This window comes from Ambystoma mexicanum, chromosome 10 (assembly GCF_040938575.1).
Source record: "Ambystoma mexicanum isolate Mex_15411 chromosome 10, UKY_AmexF1_1, whole genome shotgun sequence".
Classification (NCBI taxonomy): domain Eukaryota; kingdom Metazoa; phylum Chordata; class Amphibia; order Caudata; family Ambystomatidae; genus Ambystoma; species Ambystoma mexicanum.
This window is the reverse complement of record NC_090932.1, coordinates 619,737,094-619,759,133: the sequence shown is the minus strand read 5'-3', so window position 1 is coordinate 619,759,133 and position 22,040 is coordinate 619,737,094. Positions and strand designations below refer to the sequence as shown.

At 47.0% G+C, this 22,040-nt stretch overlaps 1 protein-coding gene across 12 annotated transcripts in view; it reads right to left on the bottom strand.

Moving 5' to 3' along the window:
• RHBDD1 (rhomboid domain containing 1) overlaps window positions 1-22,040 on the bottom strand; it is a 723,897-nt gene that overhangs the window by 299,984 nt on the left and 401,873 nt on the right. For 10 of the 12 annotated variants that reach the window (XM_069618187.1, XM_069618189.1, XM_069618192.1 and 7 more), the window contains one exon: window positions 12,175-12,300. The exons of the other annotated variants lie outside the window; for them this stretch is intronic. In XM_069618187.1, coding sequence (XP_069474288.1) covers window positions 12,175-12,300 — 126 coding nt within the window. The remainder of the gene's footprint in view (window positions 1-12,174; window positions 12,301-22,040) is intronic. 12 annotated transcript variants of the gene reach the window in all.

The following is a 22,040-nucleotide window of genomic DNA, read 5'->3' as shown; positions in this document are numbered from 1 at the left end:
GTCTCTGAATTAAAAACGGCATTGGACCTCAAAGTTGGGGAGGTCCAGGAGGACGTCAATCTACTGAGACAAGACGTTAGGGTTCTGGCGGAGCGCACAGAGTCCCTGGAAAAAGAAGTTGGCCCGAATATGGCGGACTGTGCCACCCACAAGGCAAAACTGCACGCCCTAATCCAAAGGGTGGGCAACTTGGAAAATAGAGTGGAGGAGGCGGAAGGACGGGCCCGTCGCAACAATATCCGCATTGTGGGCCTACCGGAAGGGACGGAGGGCCGTGACCCTACGGACTTTGTTGAGACCATGTTGCTGCAAGAGATACCCGGAGGGGCCTTATCCCAAGGCTTCGCAGTGGAGAGAGCACATAGAGCCCTAACGAGGAGGCCGCCTCCCGGAAACCCGCCCAGACCCATCATTGCCAAAATTCTTAACTATCGTGATCGGGAAAGAATATTAGAACATTTTCGAAAAGGAGGCACGATCAAGAGAGGAGCAGCAAACATCACGGCGTACCCGGATTACACCCTAGCTGTGCAGCGGAGCCGCATGAACTTTGGGACTGTGAAACGGAGGCTGAGGGAGGCAGGTTACAAATATATGTTGCTTTACCCTGCAAAACTGAAGGTCATACAGGCGCATAAAACTTTATTTTTCGAGACCCCAGAGGACGCCATGGAGTGGCTCGACGCACAGGGGTGCCCTCAAGAATCGGCAGACCGGCCCCAGAAGGACTCGGAGGAGCTGCGGAAGACGTAAAATGGCATCGCAAGATGGCGCGACTCATGGACCCTGAGACTTGATTATAGTCGGTTCGGAACCTTCGATATGGAAGGTCAGTTGGTTGTACTGTTTGTCACAAACATTGAGATTATCATTGAACGGGAGCCCCATGGAGCGATACTCTCTCCCCACAATAGTTTAGGTTAGGTGGCCATTAGGGCGACCTCACCCTACTGGGCTCCGTGCACGGACCGGTGTTTGCGGAACCAGATGTGGGGGTGCCTGAGCTCTTTTGTTGAAGCTGGGCAACAGTTGGGGTGTGTGGTGTTGGGGGGAGGGTGGGAGAGGGAGGGGAAAGGGAGTTGGAGTTTGGTTGTGTGTGTGGTTAGTTTGGGAATGAGCTTATTCGCGGAGTGGCTGCAGTGGGACGCCTTCTGTGTCACGAGCACCGCTGGAGGTTCCCGTAAGTGGGGTGGGAAGACACATAGCTGCCATGGGTGACCTCAAGATTGCCACCTGGAACGTCCGAGGCCTCAATAATTACCTGAAAAGAAATAAAGTCATGTTGTATCTTAAACGACAGAAGATCGACATTGCCCTACTACAAGAAACGCACCTAGCCCAACATAAACTAGACCTTGTAAAGAAAAAATGGGGTGGTACAGTGGTGGGCTCCCCGTACTCGGCCTATGCCAGAGGTGTGCTGATCTGGGTGGCCCCGCATGTCCCACTCAGAATTGTACGAGAGGAGGTAGACACGGAGGGTAGGCTGGTAATACTGAGGGTACTGATTGAGAACAGAGGACTGAGTATTATTAATACATATGCCCCCAATCAGAATACTGCTGTATACTTCAGGACTCTATGTACACGCCTGGGCCCGTGCGCAGGGGAACCGATTATCTGGGGGGGGGACTTTAACTGTGTTCTTGACCCCAAGATAGATAGGTCCGACAGTAAAGTAGACAAGCCCACCCCAGCGGCCAGGGCTCTACGGGTACTATTAGACGACTATGGACTAGAAGATGTCTGGAGATTGAAACACCTCACGGCCTTGCAGTACTCTCATTATTCGGCCCCTCAACAGTTGCACACGAGACTAGATTACTTCTTTGCTACGCCAGAAGTGGTGATAACAACTACACAGGTTGAATACAGAGCGAGGGTCCTGTCGGACCATTCGCCCTTGGTGATGGCCTGGCAATATGGCCGCCCCAGAGGGCGGATTCCAACATGGCGCCTTCGGGCGGAGGCGCTCAGAGACCCGGTCTTTAGAGAGGATATTAGAGAGACGATTACAAGGTATTTTGAGGAGAACACCGGCAGTGTGGATTCGGCTGGTACACTTTGGGAGGCCTTCAAGGTGGTAGTGAGGGGCGACGCTATTTCTAAATCAAAGGGCCTTCAGGGGGGGGTTTTAGCTGAGCTGGAGAAAGTGGAGAAAGAATTGGAGCGTGAATGTACCAGAGGGGGAGGGGACACAGACCTCGTACTCGAATTACAACAACGATGCTCAGAGCTTTGGGAGCGGCTTTGTGACCTCAATTACAGGAAATACGTGGAGAGGCAACATGCAGGAGGTGACAAAACTGGTCACCTACTGGCATGGCTTTATAAGAGGGAAACCCCCAGGGCCCCGGTCATGATGATAGAAAGGGAAGACGGAGAGGAGGCTCACACTCAGGAAGAGGTTAATGCTGCTTTCTTAGATTATTATAAAGCGCTGTATGAGGACAAAGGGGAAGACAATCTGGATAAAATCAGGGACACACTGGAAGATATAGAACTGCCCAGGATTAGTGCAGAGGAAAGGGAGGAGTTAGATGGCCCCATTACGCTAGATGAACTGGAAGAGGTGGTGAAACGGCTGCCCACTTGCAAGACCCCGGGCACTGATGGACTCCCGAGTGAGTTCTACAAAACGTATAGCGCAGAGATACTCCCCCCTATGCTGGAGATGTATAACGAATCATTCGAGGGAGGCCGATTGCCAGACACGCTCAGAGAAGCGCTGATCGTACCACTACCCAAGCCTAACAAGCCGAGACAACATTGTGGATCGTATAGACCGCTGTCGATGTTGAACCAAGACAGTAAGATCCTGACAGCGGTCTTGGCGGACAGGCTGCGCAAGGTCATCGGCAGACTGATACACTCGGACCAGACAGGTTATGTCCCTGGCAGGAATATAACTCATAATCACAGGCGGCTCCACCGAGTGATAGAAGAAGGGAACAGAAGAGATGAGGAAATGGCAGTGATCTCCCTAGACGCAGTTAAGGCGTTTGATTCGGTGAGGTGGCCGTGGCTGTTTGCGGTCCTTAGGGAATATGGGTTTGGGCCAGGCTATATCAGATGGGCGAGACTTCTGTATAGCCAGCCAACGGCTAGAGTGCGTACGGGATCAGTGATATCCGATAAGTGGCAACTAAGTAGGGGTACTAGGCAGGGATGTCCTTTGTCCCCGATGTTATACATATTGGCCTTGGAACCCTTAGCGGTATATCTTAGACAGCAATATGACCTGGTGGGCATCGAGGTGGGAGGAAAGAGCCATTTGATATCCTTATATGCCGATGACTTGCTGCTATACCTAAAGTATCCGGAAGAGAACCTCCAGTATATTTTGGAGGTCATGCAGAAGTATGCCGAATTGTCCGGCATAGCGGTTAATCCCGGCAAGTCGAGCATGTTCCCCCTAGGGTATTATTCGAGAGTCCCCACGGAACGCTTACCGGTATTGCCCGTGCCTTGGGCAGCCGAGTCCTTCCGATACCTCGGAATAGACATATATCACACTGTGGGAAACGAACATCTGCATAACACCCAGGTTGCTGTGGATAAAATCCGTGCGTCTATGCGATTTTGGGAAAAGCTGCCGCTAGCGATGATAGGGCGAGGGGCGTTGCTTAAAATGGTTGTCTTGCCTAGACTGCTGCATTTCTTCAACAACATACCATACTTAATAGCTAGGAAGTTCTTTACCAAACTCGACAGTATGTGCAGGGACTTCTTATGGCACGGCTCTCGCAACCGAGTGGCGCTGTGGAAGCTACAAAACTTCTACGATAAAGGAGGGATTAAATTACCACATTTTGAGGCCTACTATGTAGCGAACCAATTGCAATATGTTACACAGTGGCTCTCTGATGAGGAATCTCCTGAGTCCAGGTTGGTTGGGACAGATTGCACCCCGTTTTATTTGAAGGAGATCATCTGGGTCCCTAGACAAGACTTAAATCTTCGCCCTGGTATGCTTTTACTTGGGTGGAAAATGTGGCGTAGAGCATGCCAGCTACTGGAAAGCCCGGATCCGTGTTCGCCGCAGGTGCCACTGGTTGCCTTGACTGCGGGGGATGGTCAACTTAGAAAAACGATTAGAATGTACTGGGAATCGGTTGGGTTGGCCACGTTAGGAGATATATGGCAAGATGGGGCCATCAAGGATTTTGCAGACCTAGAAGAAGAGTCTGGGTTACATGGGGGCCAATACGTTACATATCTCAGGTTGGTACGGATTATCCGAAAATCTTGGCCTGAGACAGTGTTAGCGGAGGATCCGGACGCCCTGATTGATATAATATATGACATATCAGAAGGCGGACACGAGATCTCCAGATTGTATGAGGTGGTGATGTCCCGAGTGGGGAAGGACTTGACAGACTTGAGACTAGAATGGGAAATGGAGGTGGGGGTTCAGATGACTGATGGGATGTGGGAACGGGCTCTGGGATATCATAAAAAAGTGTCCAGAAATGCTAGATTACAGCAAATCCAACTATACATCACACACAGAGCGTATATGACCCCCAAGAGAATAGCTAAGTTTGCGAACTCGGGCAGGCAGGCATGCCCGAAATGTAACGAGGAGGACGCGGACATGACGCATATGTTCTGGTCCTGCCCAGTAATCGAAGTCTTCTGGAGAGAAGTGTCACAGAAGTTGGCTGACAAAGGGGTCCAGATAAGCATTGACACGACCTGGGCTTGCCTTCTAGGGGGGTTCCCCAGACCGAAGAACACCAGACACCTGGGGAAACTGAGAGACCTAGCGTATATACTTGCTAAGAGGAGGATAGCTATGAACTGGAAGCAATGCTACAAACCTAGGATAGAGATGTGGTGGAGGGATCTCCAGAAATGGGCGGAAGCCGAAACCATGGTCTGGCAAGAGGCATGCAGTAAATGCGGGGAGGAGGATGTGGGCAACCTAGTAGCCTGGAGGTCATTAGTCACTGGTCTGTTTGGGGTACGAGGAGAACCTACTGCCTCGGAGGAGGAAGTCACCCGGCCACACCAGGTCGATACAGAACTACCCTGTGGATGAGCTCTTGGGGGGGAGGGGGGGAGTGTAGTGTTGTGTTTTGTTAAGTGTTTATTGTCTTACTGTATATAATGTCACAAGTTTGTTTATACTGTTTTCACTTAAAACAAAATAAAAATATATATAAAAAAAAAAAAAAAGTAATTTGCCACAAGCTGGGTCCGGGCTGCCTCACCACGTGCCCTTTCACCTCCCATGCACAGTGGCCGTGCATGTGGTTGGGGATGTGGGGGCACCACCATGTCCACCGGCACGCCCCGCCGGGTTGCAACATTGTGCAGGACACATGCTGCCACTATGATCCTGCACACTACTGGGGGCGCATATAGCAGCTGCCCACCAGAGCGGTCTAGGGAGCGAAAGCGTGACTTGAGCACTCTGAATGTGCGATCCACTATGCCCCGGGTTGCAATATGGGCTGTGTTGTATCTTACCTAGGGTGGTGTGGTGGAGTGCCGAATTGGCGTCATCATGTAGGTGCTCAGAGGGTAGGCATTGTCCCCTGGGGAGGTGATAATGGTTGTCATTACTGGGGCTTTCCCATTTCTCAGTTTGTGACATGCATGCATGTGCAGAGGCATTTATACTCACCAATTAGCCATGTGTCGCCATGCCGGCCAGCTTCCAGGTCCCGGTTTAGGGGTGACGTTCTGAATATGAAACTATCATGGCGGACCCTGGATAGTTGGCATATACTGAGGTGATGATTCCCTTGGCATCACATACAACCTGCACGTTGATGGAATGCCAATGCTTGCGGTTCCGATAGATATGCCCAGTGGCCCTGGGTGGACGTAGAGCCACATGGGTGCTATCAATGGCACCTAGGACTTTGGGGAAGTGCAGGTGTTCTGGGCATGTATATGTGCCTGCGGACTGAGGGGCGTGCAGTCATGATGGTCAACACCTGGTGTAGGCAGCGTGACTGCGTGGCCTGTGACACACCCCCCACTGTGGCACTTGTCCGCTGAAATGAACCAGTATCCAAGAAGTGCAGTACATTGAGCACCTTTTCCAAGGGGCTCAGTGCTTGGGAGCACAGGGTGGGTGATGTGAGGTCATCCTCCCACTCCCTCTCCAGGTCTAGGATTATGTGTGGTGGAAACCTGTACCTCCCATACACCTGGTCATCAGGCATCCCAAAAAGGCTGGTCCTGGGTAAAAAAATGTGGGGCCTGGCTATCCTCATCCTCCTGCGGTGTCCCACGACCACTGCTGTGAAGAACGGTATATTCATCATAGCGTCTGAGCTTGTTTGTTGTTTGCGTGCACTTTTATGCTGCGTGGGGCCGCTTACGCCTGCTTCCTGCCGGCGTACGTGTTTCCGGAATAGCGCGTCTTTTTTGGCGCACGCCTTTCCCCTGTTCGATTCCATGAATACGTGTTGTTAGCGCGCGTGTGGGCGTTGCAAGCATTTACCTCCTGTACTTTCCCCGTAACGCCCACATTTTCCTGCGTTGTTCCCCATTCCGCATGTTACGCCCCATGTTACGCCCACTTTTCTTGTGTGCGCTACGCTATGTGCGCTTTCCCTGTGCGCATAGCGCACTCCGTTTAGTGACGTGTGCGCCCGCGTACGCCACCCACAGATTTGGCGCACGTCCCAGCTTTTACTAGAGCAGCGCATTCCATGAATCGATCAACGGCTGCGTGCGCGGCTTTGGCACACGTGCGCTGCGATTTTCACGCTTGTGCTCCCCTTTTTGGTGCTCATTTATTCCATGAATTACCCCGTGTGTCTCTTATAGCCTTGTGCCAGCTGCTTGCGATGGTTCTCCCGGTGCTCTCTCACCGGTCTCCTGTTCCTCCAGTGAAGCAAGCCTCCAGGCAGTTGCCTGGAAGTGCTTCGCTCTCCTAGCACGGCTCGTCTCTGTGTCTCTCCTTCTGCTGTTGGTCCTGCTTTGCCTGCTCTGCAGCTATCCTCTCCTTTCCTGCATTGAAGTTCTTCATCAGGTTTAAATGCCCTGCACAGCTGATTACCAATTTGACAACTACACTGCACTTTGAGTTTGATGTTTCTTTCATTACATATTGACTCTTTCCTCCTCGTCCTCATCTCAGTACTTAAGGCTTTATGGGAGTTGGGGTGCATAGGAGTTTCAAACTTTTTCATGTTCCATTGCTTTGTATTTAAATCAGAAACATCAGAGACAGAAGATGTTATGCACATATTGGGTGTGGATGGCATTTTGTTTAGGATGTCTGACAAGAAGGGGTTTTAGGGTTTCACAACTGGAGGGGTTTGAATAATGACATCATGCCACCAGGAACTCTGAATTATAGGGTCTTCTTCACAGAGAAGAGGAGAATACATAGTCTTTCCTAATGCAGTCACCACATCTCCCCAACAGTCATCTCTTCCCATGTGATCCTCCCTTATAACGCAACCCTCAGGGTCAGGATCAAGTAGTGGCTGCCTTCCCCTGGCCACATGTGAGGAGACGTTAGGCTGAGTTTCAGTGATGACTCCACAGAATTTATCACAGAGGAGTCTACAGACATAGGTTCACTGCTCTACACGCACAAAATCCTCGTAGGGCATGGGTACTCAGGGGTGGTGGGGTGGAGTTGCAGTATGTTACATATATTTATTGTCACTTTTGTTTATTTTCAGCCTGTTTGTGCATCCTCCTGCCTTTTCACCTGAGCCCCTGGCCTAGCAGTGTTGTACTCACTATCCACAGGTTGCGCTCTTAGGAGGAAAGTCTCCCTAAGAAGGAGACCAAATTGTTCTCGCCTTGTGCAGGACCTCGATTCACAACACTCACCTGCCACATCTTGACTTCCAAAGCCATCCTTCCTGTTCGGAAGACCGTATAGTGGCATGACTAGCAGATCTTTGGTCCCTGTGACTACTGGATACCTGGGAGGCACAGGGCTATTCTTAGTCTAGGTCTTCACAAGGACATTCTCTTAGGTTCTCGGGTCTAGGTAGCGCCCCTAGCAAAACTATGGTGGAAGACTGGGTTAGTGTTTCTTTCTCTTTTACCCTGTGTAGGAGAGTTCCAAATCCTCCTCCTAAACTACTCTCCCAAACCCATCGAAATTCAGAGAGGGCAAGTAGGTGGTGTATTTTATATAAAAGGTCTTCCTGACCCATCAATCAGGAGACTGGAGAGAGGAGTGTAGGAAGTCCTGTGGGACAGGGCCAAAGGGCAAACCCCCCAAAAATGTTTTGACTCCCACTGAGTTGGAGAGTGTGCCAGGCCCTAACAAAATCAAGATCAGACTTACCACCTCCCTGGAGAACATAGGGTCCTCTAATCTGCAAATGCCCTGTGAATCCTCCTCCCCTGTAGAGGAGGAAAACCCTCAGAGTCTCGAGTCCACAACTTCTATGTCTTCCCGCAGAAATATTTTTTCTGTGGAAAGTGAAGGAGAGAAAGAACAACTCAAGCCTGAGAATGTAACAAACTGCTCAGAGGGGTTTGATACATACAAGCAGTTGGGGGAGATAGATCGAGAGGAGATGCCCCGGGATAGGGAACCCTCTAATGCTACTCCTGAGGAGGAAATAATGGGGGATTGTATACATCTGCATTTTTCTCTTAGTCCCAACGGGGAACACAAACGTTATTCATGCTGGGATTTAGGGCACCCTGCGAGAAACTGTTCCCTGAATGTTTGGCCTCCTCCAACATCCCCACCAAGTAAAAGCCCAGAGATGACCATCTACCAGGACAGAAAATCCTGAGGTGTCATTTGCCACCGTCCTACAAACTCAAACCTCGATAACATCACCACCTTTGGGAAAGAAAGGTACATCTAAATCTCTCCCTAAAGGTAGGAAGCCCAGAGGAAAATGCAAAAATAAATATCTATATGCGGGAAACTGAACCACCTACAGGGTCCCCGCCACCATCCAACATCAGAATGTTTTGGCCTATCTCAACAGTGGGAGCAAAGGCGGTACCATACATCAAAGGGTAATACCCTTGTGATGGAGACTAAGGGGGCAGTCCAATGTAACCATGGATATACAAGAAATGACCCCCTAAATCAAGTACTCATGACCATCTTGGGGGAATACTTGCATGTAGAGGTGGCAGTTATCCCAAAGCTACCCAAAGACTTGATCCTGGGTAGTGACATCCCACAATTCCATCTGTGGATGTTTCAGATTACTCAGGGGAGTTCTCAGAAAAAACAAGACCATGGTTTGGTTCTACAAGGGGAAGAAATCAGGGAAACCTACTCCCTGTTGTCATCATGGGAGGAATACCCAGAAAAACGCTTAGGTAACCATTCTGATTACCCAGCCAATCTAGAAAGGGAGGTAGCTATGCGTATGGAGATGTAGAGACCTATCAAAAAATTGTCCCACCAGGATAAAAGCACCAAGATAAAAGTTGCAGTGGTACCAGGTCTTCCGAAGGAAGTCATCATACGTACAGACTTCCCTACCCATCCAGGTTTAGTAACCCACCCTCCTCTGGAAAACCCTTCAAAGATATACTATCCTAGGAAACCTTTGGAGAACAAGAAGATCAATCTGCGTGGGTCTGTGTAAATGGTGATTTCAGAAGAACAGCAGTTTCGGAAGAGAGAAGCTCCAGTTTCACAGGAGGAGTATGTGATGAATCTGGGGGATTCGTCCCTTCTCCCCTAGGAGGAGCCACCCCCTTTAAGGTGAGGGAGGTGAGTCCACAGAGCAAAACCCTCCCTAAGGGTTAGGGAAAGCAGGACCTCACTGGGAGTGACTCCCATCAAGGCGACAAAGAGACCCATTCCCATGGGGAACTCCTTATGACTAAAGCTTTGTCTGCATAAATGGGAATCCAAGAAGCTGATGTTACATTCAGCTGTGGGACTCAAATTGATACTGAAAGTGCCTTTCGATGTTTGGCTCAAGGCAATGCTGGTCTCTCCTTGGGCTTGACAGCTGAACACAGACAACACTTCTTGGTTAAGGAGCAGGAATAAAGGCTCGACAAACCTTGAATGGAGGAGAAGAAGCAATTGGCAGAGGCGAGCCTCTGGCATAAGCACGTCACTGAGGGGTGGAGCCACGATGCACAATGGGGCTGGCTGTGGCACGGAGAGATGAAAGAGGCGAAGAGAGATGCTGCCGACCAGGCATAGAACTGTGTGGTGTCAGCGAGGCCAAGGCCGGCCAGAGTCTGCCTTATCTGGAGGTGTGACCACACTGAGGCCGTGGTGGGCCTGGGGCACGAGAAATGACCCTGAATCCAGACTGGGAGGGAGGAACAAATTCTCTGCTTGCAATGAAGGAACCGAGGAGCACAGAAACGCTGTGACGAGCAGAACCCAAAACTCGGTCTTGTCTACACGGGAACACTAGAAAGCTGTGGAAAACGCCACCACTACCGAGCAGATGCCACCTCACTGGAGCAAACCCTGTGACGTAGATGGTGGAGATTGGAGGAAAGACCATAAAGTAAAAGGAGGTGAAGGAAGGAATGCCCTACCCCCATACCAGAGGCATAAAGGCTTGAAGAGAGAGGAAGAAATGAGAGAGAATAATAAAACCCAAATATTGTAATGAGCCAAAGGGCTCACAGAATCTATCGAGAACCAAGAGAGGCATATGATATTATATTATATGATATGGCATTTATAAGGAGCCTGTACACAAGTGCTTCTAGGCATGACAAGACAAGATGGGGGACAGAGGGAGGACAAAACAATGATCTTACTAGTCCCTGTGTCATTCAGATCACGCAAGTGCGAGGAGAGGATGGGGAAAAGTGCCAAAAAGGGGGTGCATGGTGGAGAAGTGCATGTAATCAAAAAGTGCAGCCTGCTGGTGGCTCAGTGCAGGTAAAGGAAAGTGCAGCCAACAGGTGGCTTTTAAGTGCAGTGAGAGGGGACTGTAGAGGGTACTGTAGGGTTACAGATACAGACCACAAGTGTTGTGGGAGCCAGGCGGCAGTGCAAGGTAGGTGCAGCTGGACATGCAAGGACCTGGGCCCAAGTTCAGAGAGTGGCGAGGTAACCAGTGCATGGACCAGATGGGTTATCGCCATGGGAGGGGAAAGAGGGATCACCAATACCCCTGGGAGATAAGTGAGACATTGGGACACAGAAACCCCAGAGAGCCAGAGGGGCCCAATAAGACAAGTGAAGAGTCAATTCAAGGGGAAGACAGAGACAAGCAAGACGTGAACCTTGTGGGAAGAAACCCACCCAAGTGGTGGAGAAGGATTAAGGAGGTATCTCTCCACCTACTGACAACTTGGACATTTGAACTTTTCAGGAACTTGAGTCTTTATGTTGCTAACTTGAGAAACATTTGGAACTTTGACAAGACAGACAAAAACTGTTTGTATGGTGGAGAAGAGGGGTGGTTTGTAACTTATGATTCTTCTGCCACCTTTCTCTCTGCAATACAAATACTACAACATTTAAGTTGGCATGGTTTTTCATGCAGGCGCAAATGCTGTGGATTCCTTGGAGTTTGCCTTCTTTTTACACCAGCAAAAAGCAGGCAGACTCCAAAGGAATCCATTGTAAACTCTGATTGTCATGTGAACAAGCCAGGCAGCATCTGCTTCATTTGCATGGCGAAGTGCAAATCCCTTTTTGCACTCTGATGTGCAAATGAATTAAATTCAGCAGCGGCGACCTGTCTATGCTACAGTGCAAACATAACAGGTCCTCGCTGCCAAAATACACAGAGACCCCAATATGAGCTCCAAAGAGTTTTGCAATTGCAAATGATCTACAGCAATGTATTGTGGCAAAAGAGTCTGTATATCGATTATGGATAAAACGCTCCTGCCCTAACGTTAGACAGGTCTCCAAATGTATTGTTTGCTGTTGCTTCCGCATTACCTTGAAAGACCACTAGTATAACTTAATTCACAGACAATTTATGTGCCGTTTCTATGATTTTGAGTATTCTTGTGGGGTGCTGAATATACATTGGAGTACACTTTATGTATAAACCCTGCCTGTTTTCTGTATGGTTATTTAAGTTCTATGAGCATAGCATGAGGTGTGCTCCCAGTAAGGCTAGGTCTCTAAAAGCCTGGGTGGCTGTCTACTGATCACTAGACACCCATAGTTCAAAGGTCCTGCATGAGAGAATATTCTTTTCTGAAACCTGTCTCCTTATTTCCAGCACAGACCATATCACTTTTTTGAATCCAACAAATCTGAACAATGCGCACCTCTTTCATGAAAACTGTTTCGAATGGCTCTTTGGTACTGTTCCTCTTCACTAAGTCCTCCAGTATATAAGGAAAAGTCCCTTTGTGTATTTTGCCGGTAATGATGGTTTCTGTGATCCGAGTATCCTGCAGGTAAAGTATGAAAAATATTAAGTTTAGGAAATAGAATTCATAAAATCCACTTTTTGCCACAGAAACCTATTCTCAAAAACTCATGATAGGCTTGTGTTAATCAACAGAAAAGAATCATCCACACCATGACCATCCCTTATGCAGTTCTTCATTGAGGGATATGTCTTGCCATTTATTTTACTTGCAAAAACAAACTTAACTGTGCACTAAATATTTGGCAGATAGGCACTGCACTACACTCAAACCTCAGCTGATTAGTCTTTAATCTTCTTTTGCCCACCAAGTGTGTAAAAACATTGACTACTATTTTGAAGTGGTTTCAGGGTCGTATGGCTCCATGGCCTGCAACATGCTCTCTCCTCTGATCTTGCCCATCCCTCCCCAATCCTCCTGAAAGGTGAAGAGTCACTATGTGGGCTGCCGAACCGGCCACTGATGGCACACACGGTTCGAGGGGGAAATAGAAGTTGCAAGAAAAGAGGTGACTCCAGGACTCAGCGCCAGTGGAAAAGTAATTCATTGTTTTATTGCACAATCAAAAGATGTTTTTGCAAAATTAGCCCTCTACTTGGTGATAACACGTGTTTCGGCTCACCTGAGCCTTTATCAAATCAGGGCCGATATTTGAACAGTACAGTCCATATGACTGTAGTCCAGTAAGTAGTAACTGGGACAGATCCCCAAAACCAATATTCCTGCTGTTCCAAATCTAACGTGTCGGCTGCACCCGGACAACAGTCATATGGACTATACCGTTCAAATATCGGCCCTGATTTGATGAAGGCTCAGGCGAGCCGAAACAGGTGTTATCACCAAGTAGAGGGCTAATTTTGCAAAAAAACCTTTTGATTGTGCAATAAAACAATCGATTACTTTTCCACTGGCGCTGAGTCCTGGAGTCACCTCTTTTCTTGCAGTTACTCGTGGGCGGTCTGGGCTTAATATCCAACCAAATCCAGTGACCCGCGACAACTTGTGGAATTCAGTGAATGAAGAAATGACTTACCTGGACAAATGATAGGGATTGTAAGGGGCCTTAAAAATAAGCCCCACATATCCGTTTGAAACTAGGAAATAGAAGTTGGTCCACCATCGGACCACATGTCCATCTGCGGCCCAGGTTACATTGAAAGATGTAGGAAAAGGGCAGCTCTTGCCCAAAGTCACTAAGAGGTGGGTTCCCTAACTTTTCCCGTTTCACAGTGGGCCAGGGCCCGAGCACACTACATGATTCTCTTACTTGGGGTGAGGTCGTCATGTGGCCCAGCTGGATGGCTCCTCCTTCTTTTCCACCAACAGGGCTGCTGGGAAAGGACACATTGACTCCCACACTTGATGGTACGAAGCCTAGAGATTGGATTGCTAGCATGGCCCATTAGAAGTCTTTTCATACATCCCCTCCCAGTCTTCCCTTTCTTCACCAGTGGGCTTATTGGGTCCCCTGTATGCCACGGATATTCAGGCCTCGTACCAGTAAGGTCAGTAAAAGTCACTGTCACAATATTTATACCCAATATTTCAACTGGAAAGTCCTGTTTGCTTGTTTCCCAGAGACTGGCGGCCCTTGCTGAGGTGGCGTGTTCTTGTACTCTTCAGTAAACATATTATATGATAGACAAGCTTGAGATAACACTTCTAAATCACTAGGAATAGGTAGGCTAGCATTTATAAGATTTTCTTCAGAAAATCTGTGCCATTGCAAAAACTGTGTGAGTATGGCCAGATGTGGACCTCTTGCCTTCTTTTCCTAGAGAGTCAAGATGGGTTGCACTGAGGAGGCTTAACAAAGTCAGAACATGTCTGGGGACACTTGGTATCTCTCAGATGAGGGGGGGGATGGCCTAAGGGATCAGGTGAAGCTGCCCCTTTTGGCGTGTATGTGGAATGATTTACATAAGGTTGGTCTATTTCCACAATGACACAAAATAAAAGGAAAACAAAGCAATCACCCCAAATAATTCCAATTAGTTTAGAAGCATGAGATCAAACATCTCCAGCAAGTATACATTCTCTTTTTTTTTGCTCCTGTCATTATGTAACCAAGTTCCTTTCTACATTATATGTGGAAATACTGGAAATACGTTACCTTTTTTAGAATTGAGAATGCATGGTTTTGCCACACAGTCTACTTAGCAGATCATTGATAAGCATTGTCCTGAGCACTTCGTTTTCATATTTCAAAAGCCATCAGCTTTGTGAGTAGGCATTATGTTAGATCATTTGCAGTTTTCAAAGACATGCCTCACTAGCAGAATATATGGCAGAACTTTTTTAGGTGTTCAAAAGCTGTGATATTGCTTTGCAGGTCAAACGGAAGAATGTCAGCAGAATGTTGTCCATTGAACTGGCAAGCATACTTCAACCTTTCCTATTCACGCCCCTCACCAACTCACACAAATATACATACACACAGATCCCTAAATTTGGGTGGTTTCTGTGTTTGTTTATGTTGCAGAACAAGCCTCCTGACCCTCAAAGGTCACCTATCTCTGAGCTAATACAGTGTAAGGATCCAGCCCTCCACCCCTCATTCTACCCGAATGAATGCCACATTTTGAGTGAGTTAGGTCCTGAGCGTAGCATCTGCTGCCTCACCTGCTTCCATGGAACGCTTTCATTTGTGTCTCTGCATGACTGCTGTCCTGTCCCCTTCAGTGAATGATCTTTGTTCAACTTCTGTGCAGCAGGATTCCTGGTGGACATGTGCCTCTCTTCCTATTAAGTATTGCTTCTCCATCATAAATATTTAGTCACATTACATTGCGGGGAGGCACTGCATCATGAAATCAGATGCAAACCACATTTTACAGAGATGCAATTATTTCTCCTAATGCATGCACAAGCACTTTGGTCATTGCAAAGCATATTAAAGGAGCTCCAGACAGATAATTTAAGACCTAGAACACATTTTCCCATGTGTACCACCTAATCTATGCTGCTGTTGTGACCCAGACGATCTATCCCAGCTTTCTGTGCAACATTGCCTGTTTCAGAGCTGCCCTCCCTTGCACCATCAGTCTGATGATCTTAATTCCTTATTGAACTGTTGGCACATTTCCTCTTCTTGCTGGGACTGCTATGCATTGAACAGACCAGCAGTTTCTTATGTGGTTTGTTTTGGAAGCTATGGACAATGGTCCTTTTCGTCCCATTTCTGTTCTTCTGGATGTTTTTGGGCTACTCCACATCTCATGTCAGGTATATTTTTACCTTATTCAATGTAAGTTTGATTACACATTCGTTCGTTATTCTATTCTGTTTCTCTGTATTACTCACAAACGTATATTTTTTGTTTCACATAGCTCAGGGTGATAAATGGTCCTTCTATTGCCACCACCTTTACCTTGATCCACAGATCTGATAGTCTATCAAGCAAATGATCCAGGGAGAGACAGTTGTGTCTCTCAGGATCATGGAATCCGCTCAAGCCCAGAGAGAAAAAATTCTCCCTATGTCAAAGCTTGTTTACAATTATTAGCTTTATCAAATTCTATGTTCAAGCTGCTCCCAACTTGCCTATTTAGGAGTTTCTACATACTACGTTTAGGTACATTTAGCAGAGCCTAAGACGGACATCAATCTAATGAATGTTGCAGGTGGCATTTCAGGCTCTTCCATTTTCGTTCCATTTTAAGTGGTTGGGGAGTGTGATCAAATCCATTATTATTAGGCCGGGTAGTGGGTGGAGAGTGAAGACCACCCGCTATGTGATGTCAACTTCAGAGGAGGTATACAGCAGATTCCCCAAGGTTTACCTGTATAATTGCTCATGCTGACAATCACCCTCACACAGAAGCAAAGATGCAGTGTTTTGGCCAGTTAGCTGGGCACACGCACGCACATACTGCGAGCATGGTCCATGAAGTACAGAGGGAGAGAACCACTGGCTACTTGCTCTTGGCCCTCGAAGTGAATAACATGTCGCGACTTACACCAGGCTTGAAGATTCTGAGAACACAGTTCGATAATGAACAGCCTTCATCGCAGAGGCAAGAGACACACAAGTGGAAGGAGAGGCCCATTGCAAAATCAGACTGCTGGCATGACAGGGCTGCCTGATTCCTAGATGTGGCCTACACATTTATACCCTTGGCCAGAGGATGCAAAGTTCAATCACTAGTGATTAGACGTTCATTCACTGCTCCCGGGGTGGGAGTGGGGTTGAACGACATTAATCAATTCCCAGGTCCAATCAGTGAGTTTGCACTGGTGTACTCAAACACCTAGCAGACCCAATTACCAAAAGTCCACAGTAAAAAGGGGCCCAACTTCAGGGATGGGGTTGGACAGGGATCTGCAACCTTGTGTTTTCCAGATGTTTTCAACAACAACTCCCATCAGTCATAACCAGCATTATCAATGGTGAATGGGAGTTGTAGTCCAAAACATCTGGAGAGCTGCAGGTTGCAGACTTCTGGTGTAGGAAATCGGAGACTGTCAGAGAGAAAGAGCAAAGAGCAGGACAAATGGGTAAAAGGAGTGCAACAGCAGACAGAAGGTAAGACGGACTGCAATTTGCAAGGGTGTGAAAGCCTTGGATTGTTTTTTAATTACTAAAATGAGGCAAGTGATTATGTTTCTGGGAGGGCGACCTACTAAGCAAACTTCAGTGTTATAGAGCTCAAAGTCAAAATCATAGTGGGCTCATTTGCCCTTTCAATGACCAGTCCCTTGGCATCTTGAGCAACTGCCCTGCAGTGGCAGCAGGGCAAATTCAAAGGTTATGACACGGTGGCTACTAAACAATTATACAGTCACAGCATTTGGAGGAAAAAAAGATATCATATTATTGTCAGCTTAGTGAGCAGTGCTTCAGGTATGACAGAGCTGATTGTATTAGCTGTTAGGCCGCAATTTCTACAAAACAGCCATGTGGGACAATGACAAGGAAGTTGCTTCTTTGATTCCCCATGAGGAAGTCTCACACCTTTCTCCTAGGACAGAGGAACCCTCCCATGGCAGTCCCTTCAAACCCATTCTTCAAAGGCAGTTCTTAAATAATAAACCCACTTTTACACCAGGGTGCTGATCACTGGAATCCTTTTGAAGTAACACCAAAAAGGTAACGGGGACTAAATTTGACTTGGAGCATTCATCACTCTGTACTCAATTGTGGCAACTAGGATAATAGCAGATAAAACCTAAACACATGACAGCAATTGTGTGTTAGAAACATTGCATTTACTTGCACAAATATATGATATATTTCATCACATTCAAAGCACAATAGAATCATAAAGTGCTTTCACAAGTGTGTGAGGGATTAGTAAGTGAACATTATTCACCAAACTTTATCTTTTCATGAGAAGGACTATGCCACAAAATATAGACAATATTTGAAGACAAGTGATTTATTCAATACCTTGACCTTTTTTTTTTCTCGTTTTTAAAAATGTGTTTATTTGTTTTCAGGTAAATTGAAAAAGGAACACACCAAAACAAACCAAACAAACAACCAACAAGAAAGAGATATGTCAGAGGAAAAACATTTCACATGTATACTCTTTCCAATACAAGAGCAATTTGGGTGGAAGAGAACATAAACGCAGAGCAAAATCACTGAGATCAACTGCGGCTGTCGAGGAATTCAGCTTAGGGACCTGGAATACATCAATAGAGGTTAAAAGGAAAATCATCAGCATAGCGTCCGTTTACTGTACTTGCTGTGCCTTTTAATTACAATCACGAAAAAAAACAATTTCCATTGTTGATTTATCAGAGGGCTGTAATCATTTGAGAGGACAAAATTAATGAAGGGATCCCATATAAGCCTATATTTGTTCATAGTATCGGAGAGCGCAGCAGTGATTTGATCCATGGCACAAATATACCACATTTTGTCTCAACACATATGGCGCCAAGGGGAATCCGCTTTCTTCCAATAGTGGGCGATGGTGAGTTTAGCTGCGGTGAGCATATGGTTGGATAAAGCTGAGTGAGGGGCGCCAATGGAAAAAAAATCTTGTTTGTCTATGTCTCCCAATAAGACTACCAAAGGATCTAAGGGAAGCTGAATGCCCACTTTCTTGGATTAGGGTTAACAACAGCTGCCCAATAGGGTATAATTAAAGAACAAGGAGAGAGGAGTCACATCAAAGGGTAGGAGCAAGGTCTAGAGAGTATGAGGAACCTCATGTGAAAAACTGGTGTCATCGGTGAGGGGTGAGTAATAAGCCGGTATCTGCAAGACTCAGGATAACCAAAGTGGAACACAGCAGGGTGCACCTTGGGGGTCGGCATGGTGACGGTAACAAAGGTAGAGAAGCCAGAGGAACTCTCATGGATTCCTGTCTGAACTCCATCCACCGCATATTAAGTTGTGTGTCTGAGAAATCGAGTATCATTTAGACCTGTGCTGCCAGTAAATATTGGTGCACCGCTATTCCTCCTTGTTGTCTCGAGCGGAGCAGAATTGTCCTGGATATCCGAGAGATTTCCCCAGCCAAATAAAGTCCCAGATTCTAGATGGTAAAGTTTTAAGAATGTGAGTTGGAAGCAACACTGGGAGGGCCTGGAAGGCATAAAGCAATTGCGGAAGTAATTCATCTTGACCGGAGTGCACCTGTGCGCTTCCACTGATCGAGGTCTTGGTAAAGTTTGCAGAGAAGACTCGGATAGATGTGTAGATGTGTCAAAAGAGAGTGTCTTGCGAGTAAGGTAAATCCAAAGATATTCCAGCCTATCCTCCTCCCACCTAAATGGATGGGGTCCAGTCGGAAAGCCTGCTATTCATTTTAATAGACGCATGCAGGCAAGCATAGTTTGCTCAAATCAATTTCACAAAGTTAGGCCCAAAGCAGAAGGCAGTTAAAACCTCTGCTAAGTATGACCAGCTTATGCTATCGAAGGCTTTGATTGCGTTGAGTGATAAAAGAGCCATCGGTATCTTCCTTTTTTTGCACCAGTCTACTGCGTTAATCACCCTGCAGATGTTATCATGTGTTTGGCAATTAAGGATACATCCCAACTGATCCGGACCAATCAGTTTAGAGAGCAGGGGAGCGAGACGGCTGGCCAGGACCTTTGAATAGATACGGGCATCATAACTCAAGACGTCTATAGGCCTATATGGCGAGCATTCTTGAGGATCTGTCCAAGGCTTGAGCAGAAGGGTAAGAGTGGAGCCCGCCATAGGAGTGGTTACACTGCCGGTCACTACAAAAGTGTAAAATCGCTCTGTAAGCGACGGCCCCAGTTGGGGTGCACATTATTTTATAAAAAGCTATAGAGAAACCATCTGGGCCTGGGGATTTACAAGAGGGAAGCTGCTTAATGGCCTGCAGAACTTTCTCCTCATCAATAGGGCCCTCCAATTGCAACCTGTCCTCTGGCAAGAGAACAGGGAGGGGCAAATAGTGGACAGAGTGTTGCTACTGCCTGATGTCTAAGTCTTCCGCCTGAAATAAAGAGGAGTAATAGTGTGTGAGAATGTTCAACTTATTTGGTTTATCAGAGCGAAGTTCACCATTGGAAGCCCTAAGACAATTTATATGGTTTCTAGTCCGAAAATGGTGCAACTTACAAGCCAATATCATATCTGCTTTGTTACACTTACAGTAGTAAAACGGCTTAGTGCGTAAGAGGGATTTAGTCGCCTCCCCTGTTAGTAGGGTTTCCAACTTCCATCTGGCTGTTCTTAGTTGGTGATAGGTTCTCTGCAACCCATCCGTTTATGCTCCTGCACTAGAGCTAGAACCTGAGCCTCAGGGCAGATATCTATGTGCGCAATAGTCTACGATGCGCAGCAGCTAAGCCAATAAACTCACCCCGAATTACAGCTTTACTCACCTCCCCGGTGTCATTAAGCTGAAAGTACTGGACAATATGATCCCTGATTTTCTCATCTATAAGGGGGTCCAGCAGTAAAACATCACTGGGATGTAAGGGATGGGGACTAGGATGTTGATCCTGCCCCAAATTAACAATTAGTGTGAGCAAGGCGTGATTTGAATGGATTTTACACCCAATAGTGGCTTCCTGGATAGTGTCTAACGTGGATAGTGGAGAAAAGAACATATTGATCCTAAAATAATAACCATGCACGTGGGAACAGAAGGTAAAATCCCTGTCAGTCGGATGGAGGTGTCGCCAGGTATCCCCCAGGGCCAAATCCTGAACCCCCTGTGAAAGTGATCCAGAAGAACGAATGCATGCTAGGGAGGCCACACAAGAGCAATCCTTCATTGGTTCGATACTAGCGTTACAATGGCCCCCCTAAGAATAGTTCCCTTCCGCAAACTGAGCCATGGATGGAAAGAGGCAGTCAAGAAAGGAAGATTGTTGGTCGTTGGGGAACTATATTGAGAAAAATGTAACAGGGGTCCCCTGCCCAAAATGCTCGATAAGCCTATATATTGCCACTCTTTGTAAGCAAGCACCAGTTATTTGGTAAAGGGTGTTTTTGCATTGGGTAGATTTGCAACTCCCCTTTGCTTACTACCCCCAGTAGCAAAGAACTGGTGAGGGAATTTTCAAGAGACCCAACGCCATTCATCTGACTGCTTCAAATGGGTTTCCTGGAGGAGAACCACATCTGGGACACAGTGTGCAGGCCTATAAAGCAGCAATTTCCTCCAGGGGGAGTTAAGCCCTTGTACATTCAGGGATATTATCTTAACAGACAGTGACATATGTGACGAGGTAATGTTCATCAAGACAGCAACAGATTAGCATGTAATTCCATTCAGCATCAGTACAAGGTGTAGACAAGCATTTCATTTGCACTTTATTTTGATAAACATTAATATGAGAAAGGAAGTGCCAGTCCCGGAAAGCGTAGTTCTGAATCCCAATTCCAGACCCACATAACACTTCAAATAAAATTATCTTTAACCCCAATGCATTTGGGCACAACTCTTCCTCTTTCAATGGAACAATACAATCAATTTCATAACATGTGAAACAGAGAAGCAAACCACTAGTACAAGCATGGCTTCATGGCCAAAATAGCCCCTTAAAGGGACCAAGGAAACATATGTGACTTTAGCCACTATAAAGGAACAACCAATGAGGGGGGGAGCATGTAGCTCCTGACCTAAAGGGGACATTGACAAGGCAGCTGTAGCACTATAGGGGAGTGGGGCGAATTTGTGGATTGACAAAATGTCCGGACTGTCTAAAACCGCTCAAGCCAATGAGAATGACCAAGCAAAGTAGTGACAAGTGTCCCAACCCCCGCGGAGCACCACAAACGATAGAGGAGCAGGCAAGCGTTCAAGACAGGTCTTCCTGCCGGCATCTCTCAAGGGCTCTCCATTGCTTCTGCGTACTCATATGCAGGCCCATCGGCTTGCGTGTCCATCGACGGCAATCAGCTGTGTCCCCGGAGCGACTTGAGGCGTTGTCAGTGGAGACGGAGGTCCCAAGCAGGGCAGCTGCATCTTCTAAAGAGGAGACTTGACATGGGGCATTTTGCGGATCAAAAAGAAGTTTAAAATAGAAACCCCATCTCTGTGTAATCGAGTGATCACAAAGCCAAGTGGTAATAGGAAACATAGCTTACGTTTCTGGAGAGTATGTTGCACAAGGTCCTGAAAGATATTGATTTTTTCACCACAAAGGTGTAGTCCTCAAACCCCTTTGTCCTCATCATGATATCTTCTGTTACATGGAAGAAAATGGACCCTGGTCAAGATGTCTGGAAGGAACCCTTTGCTTTTCTGGTAGGTAAAGAACACCATATGTGTCTGGTCGCGGACCAGATCAGCCCTATCTGGGAGGTCAAAGATCTTGCG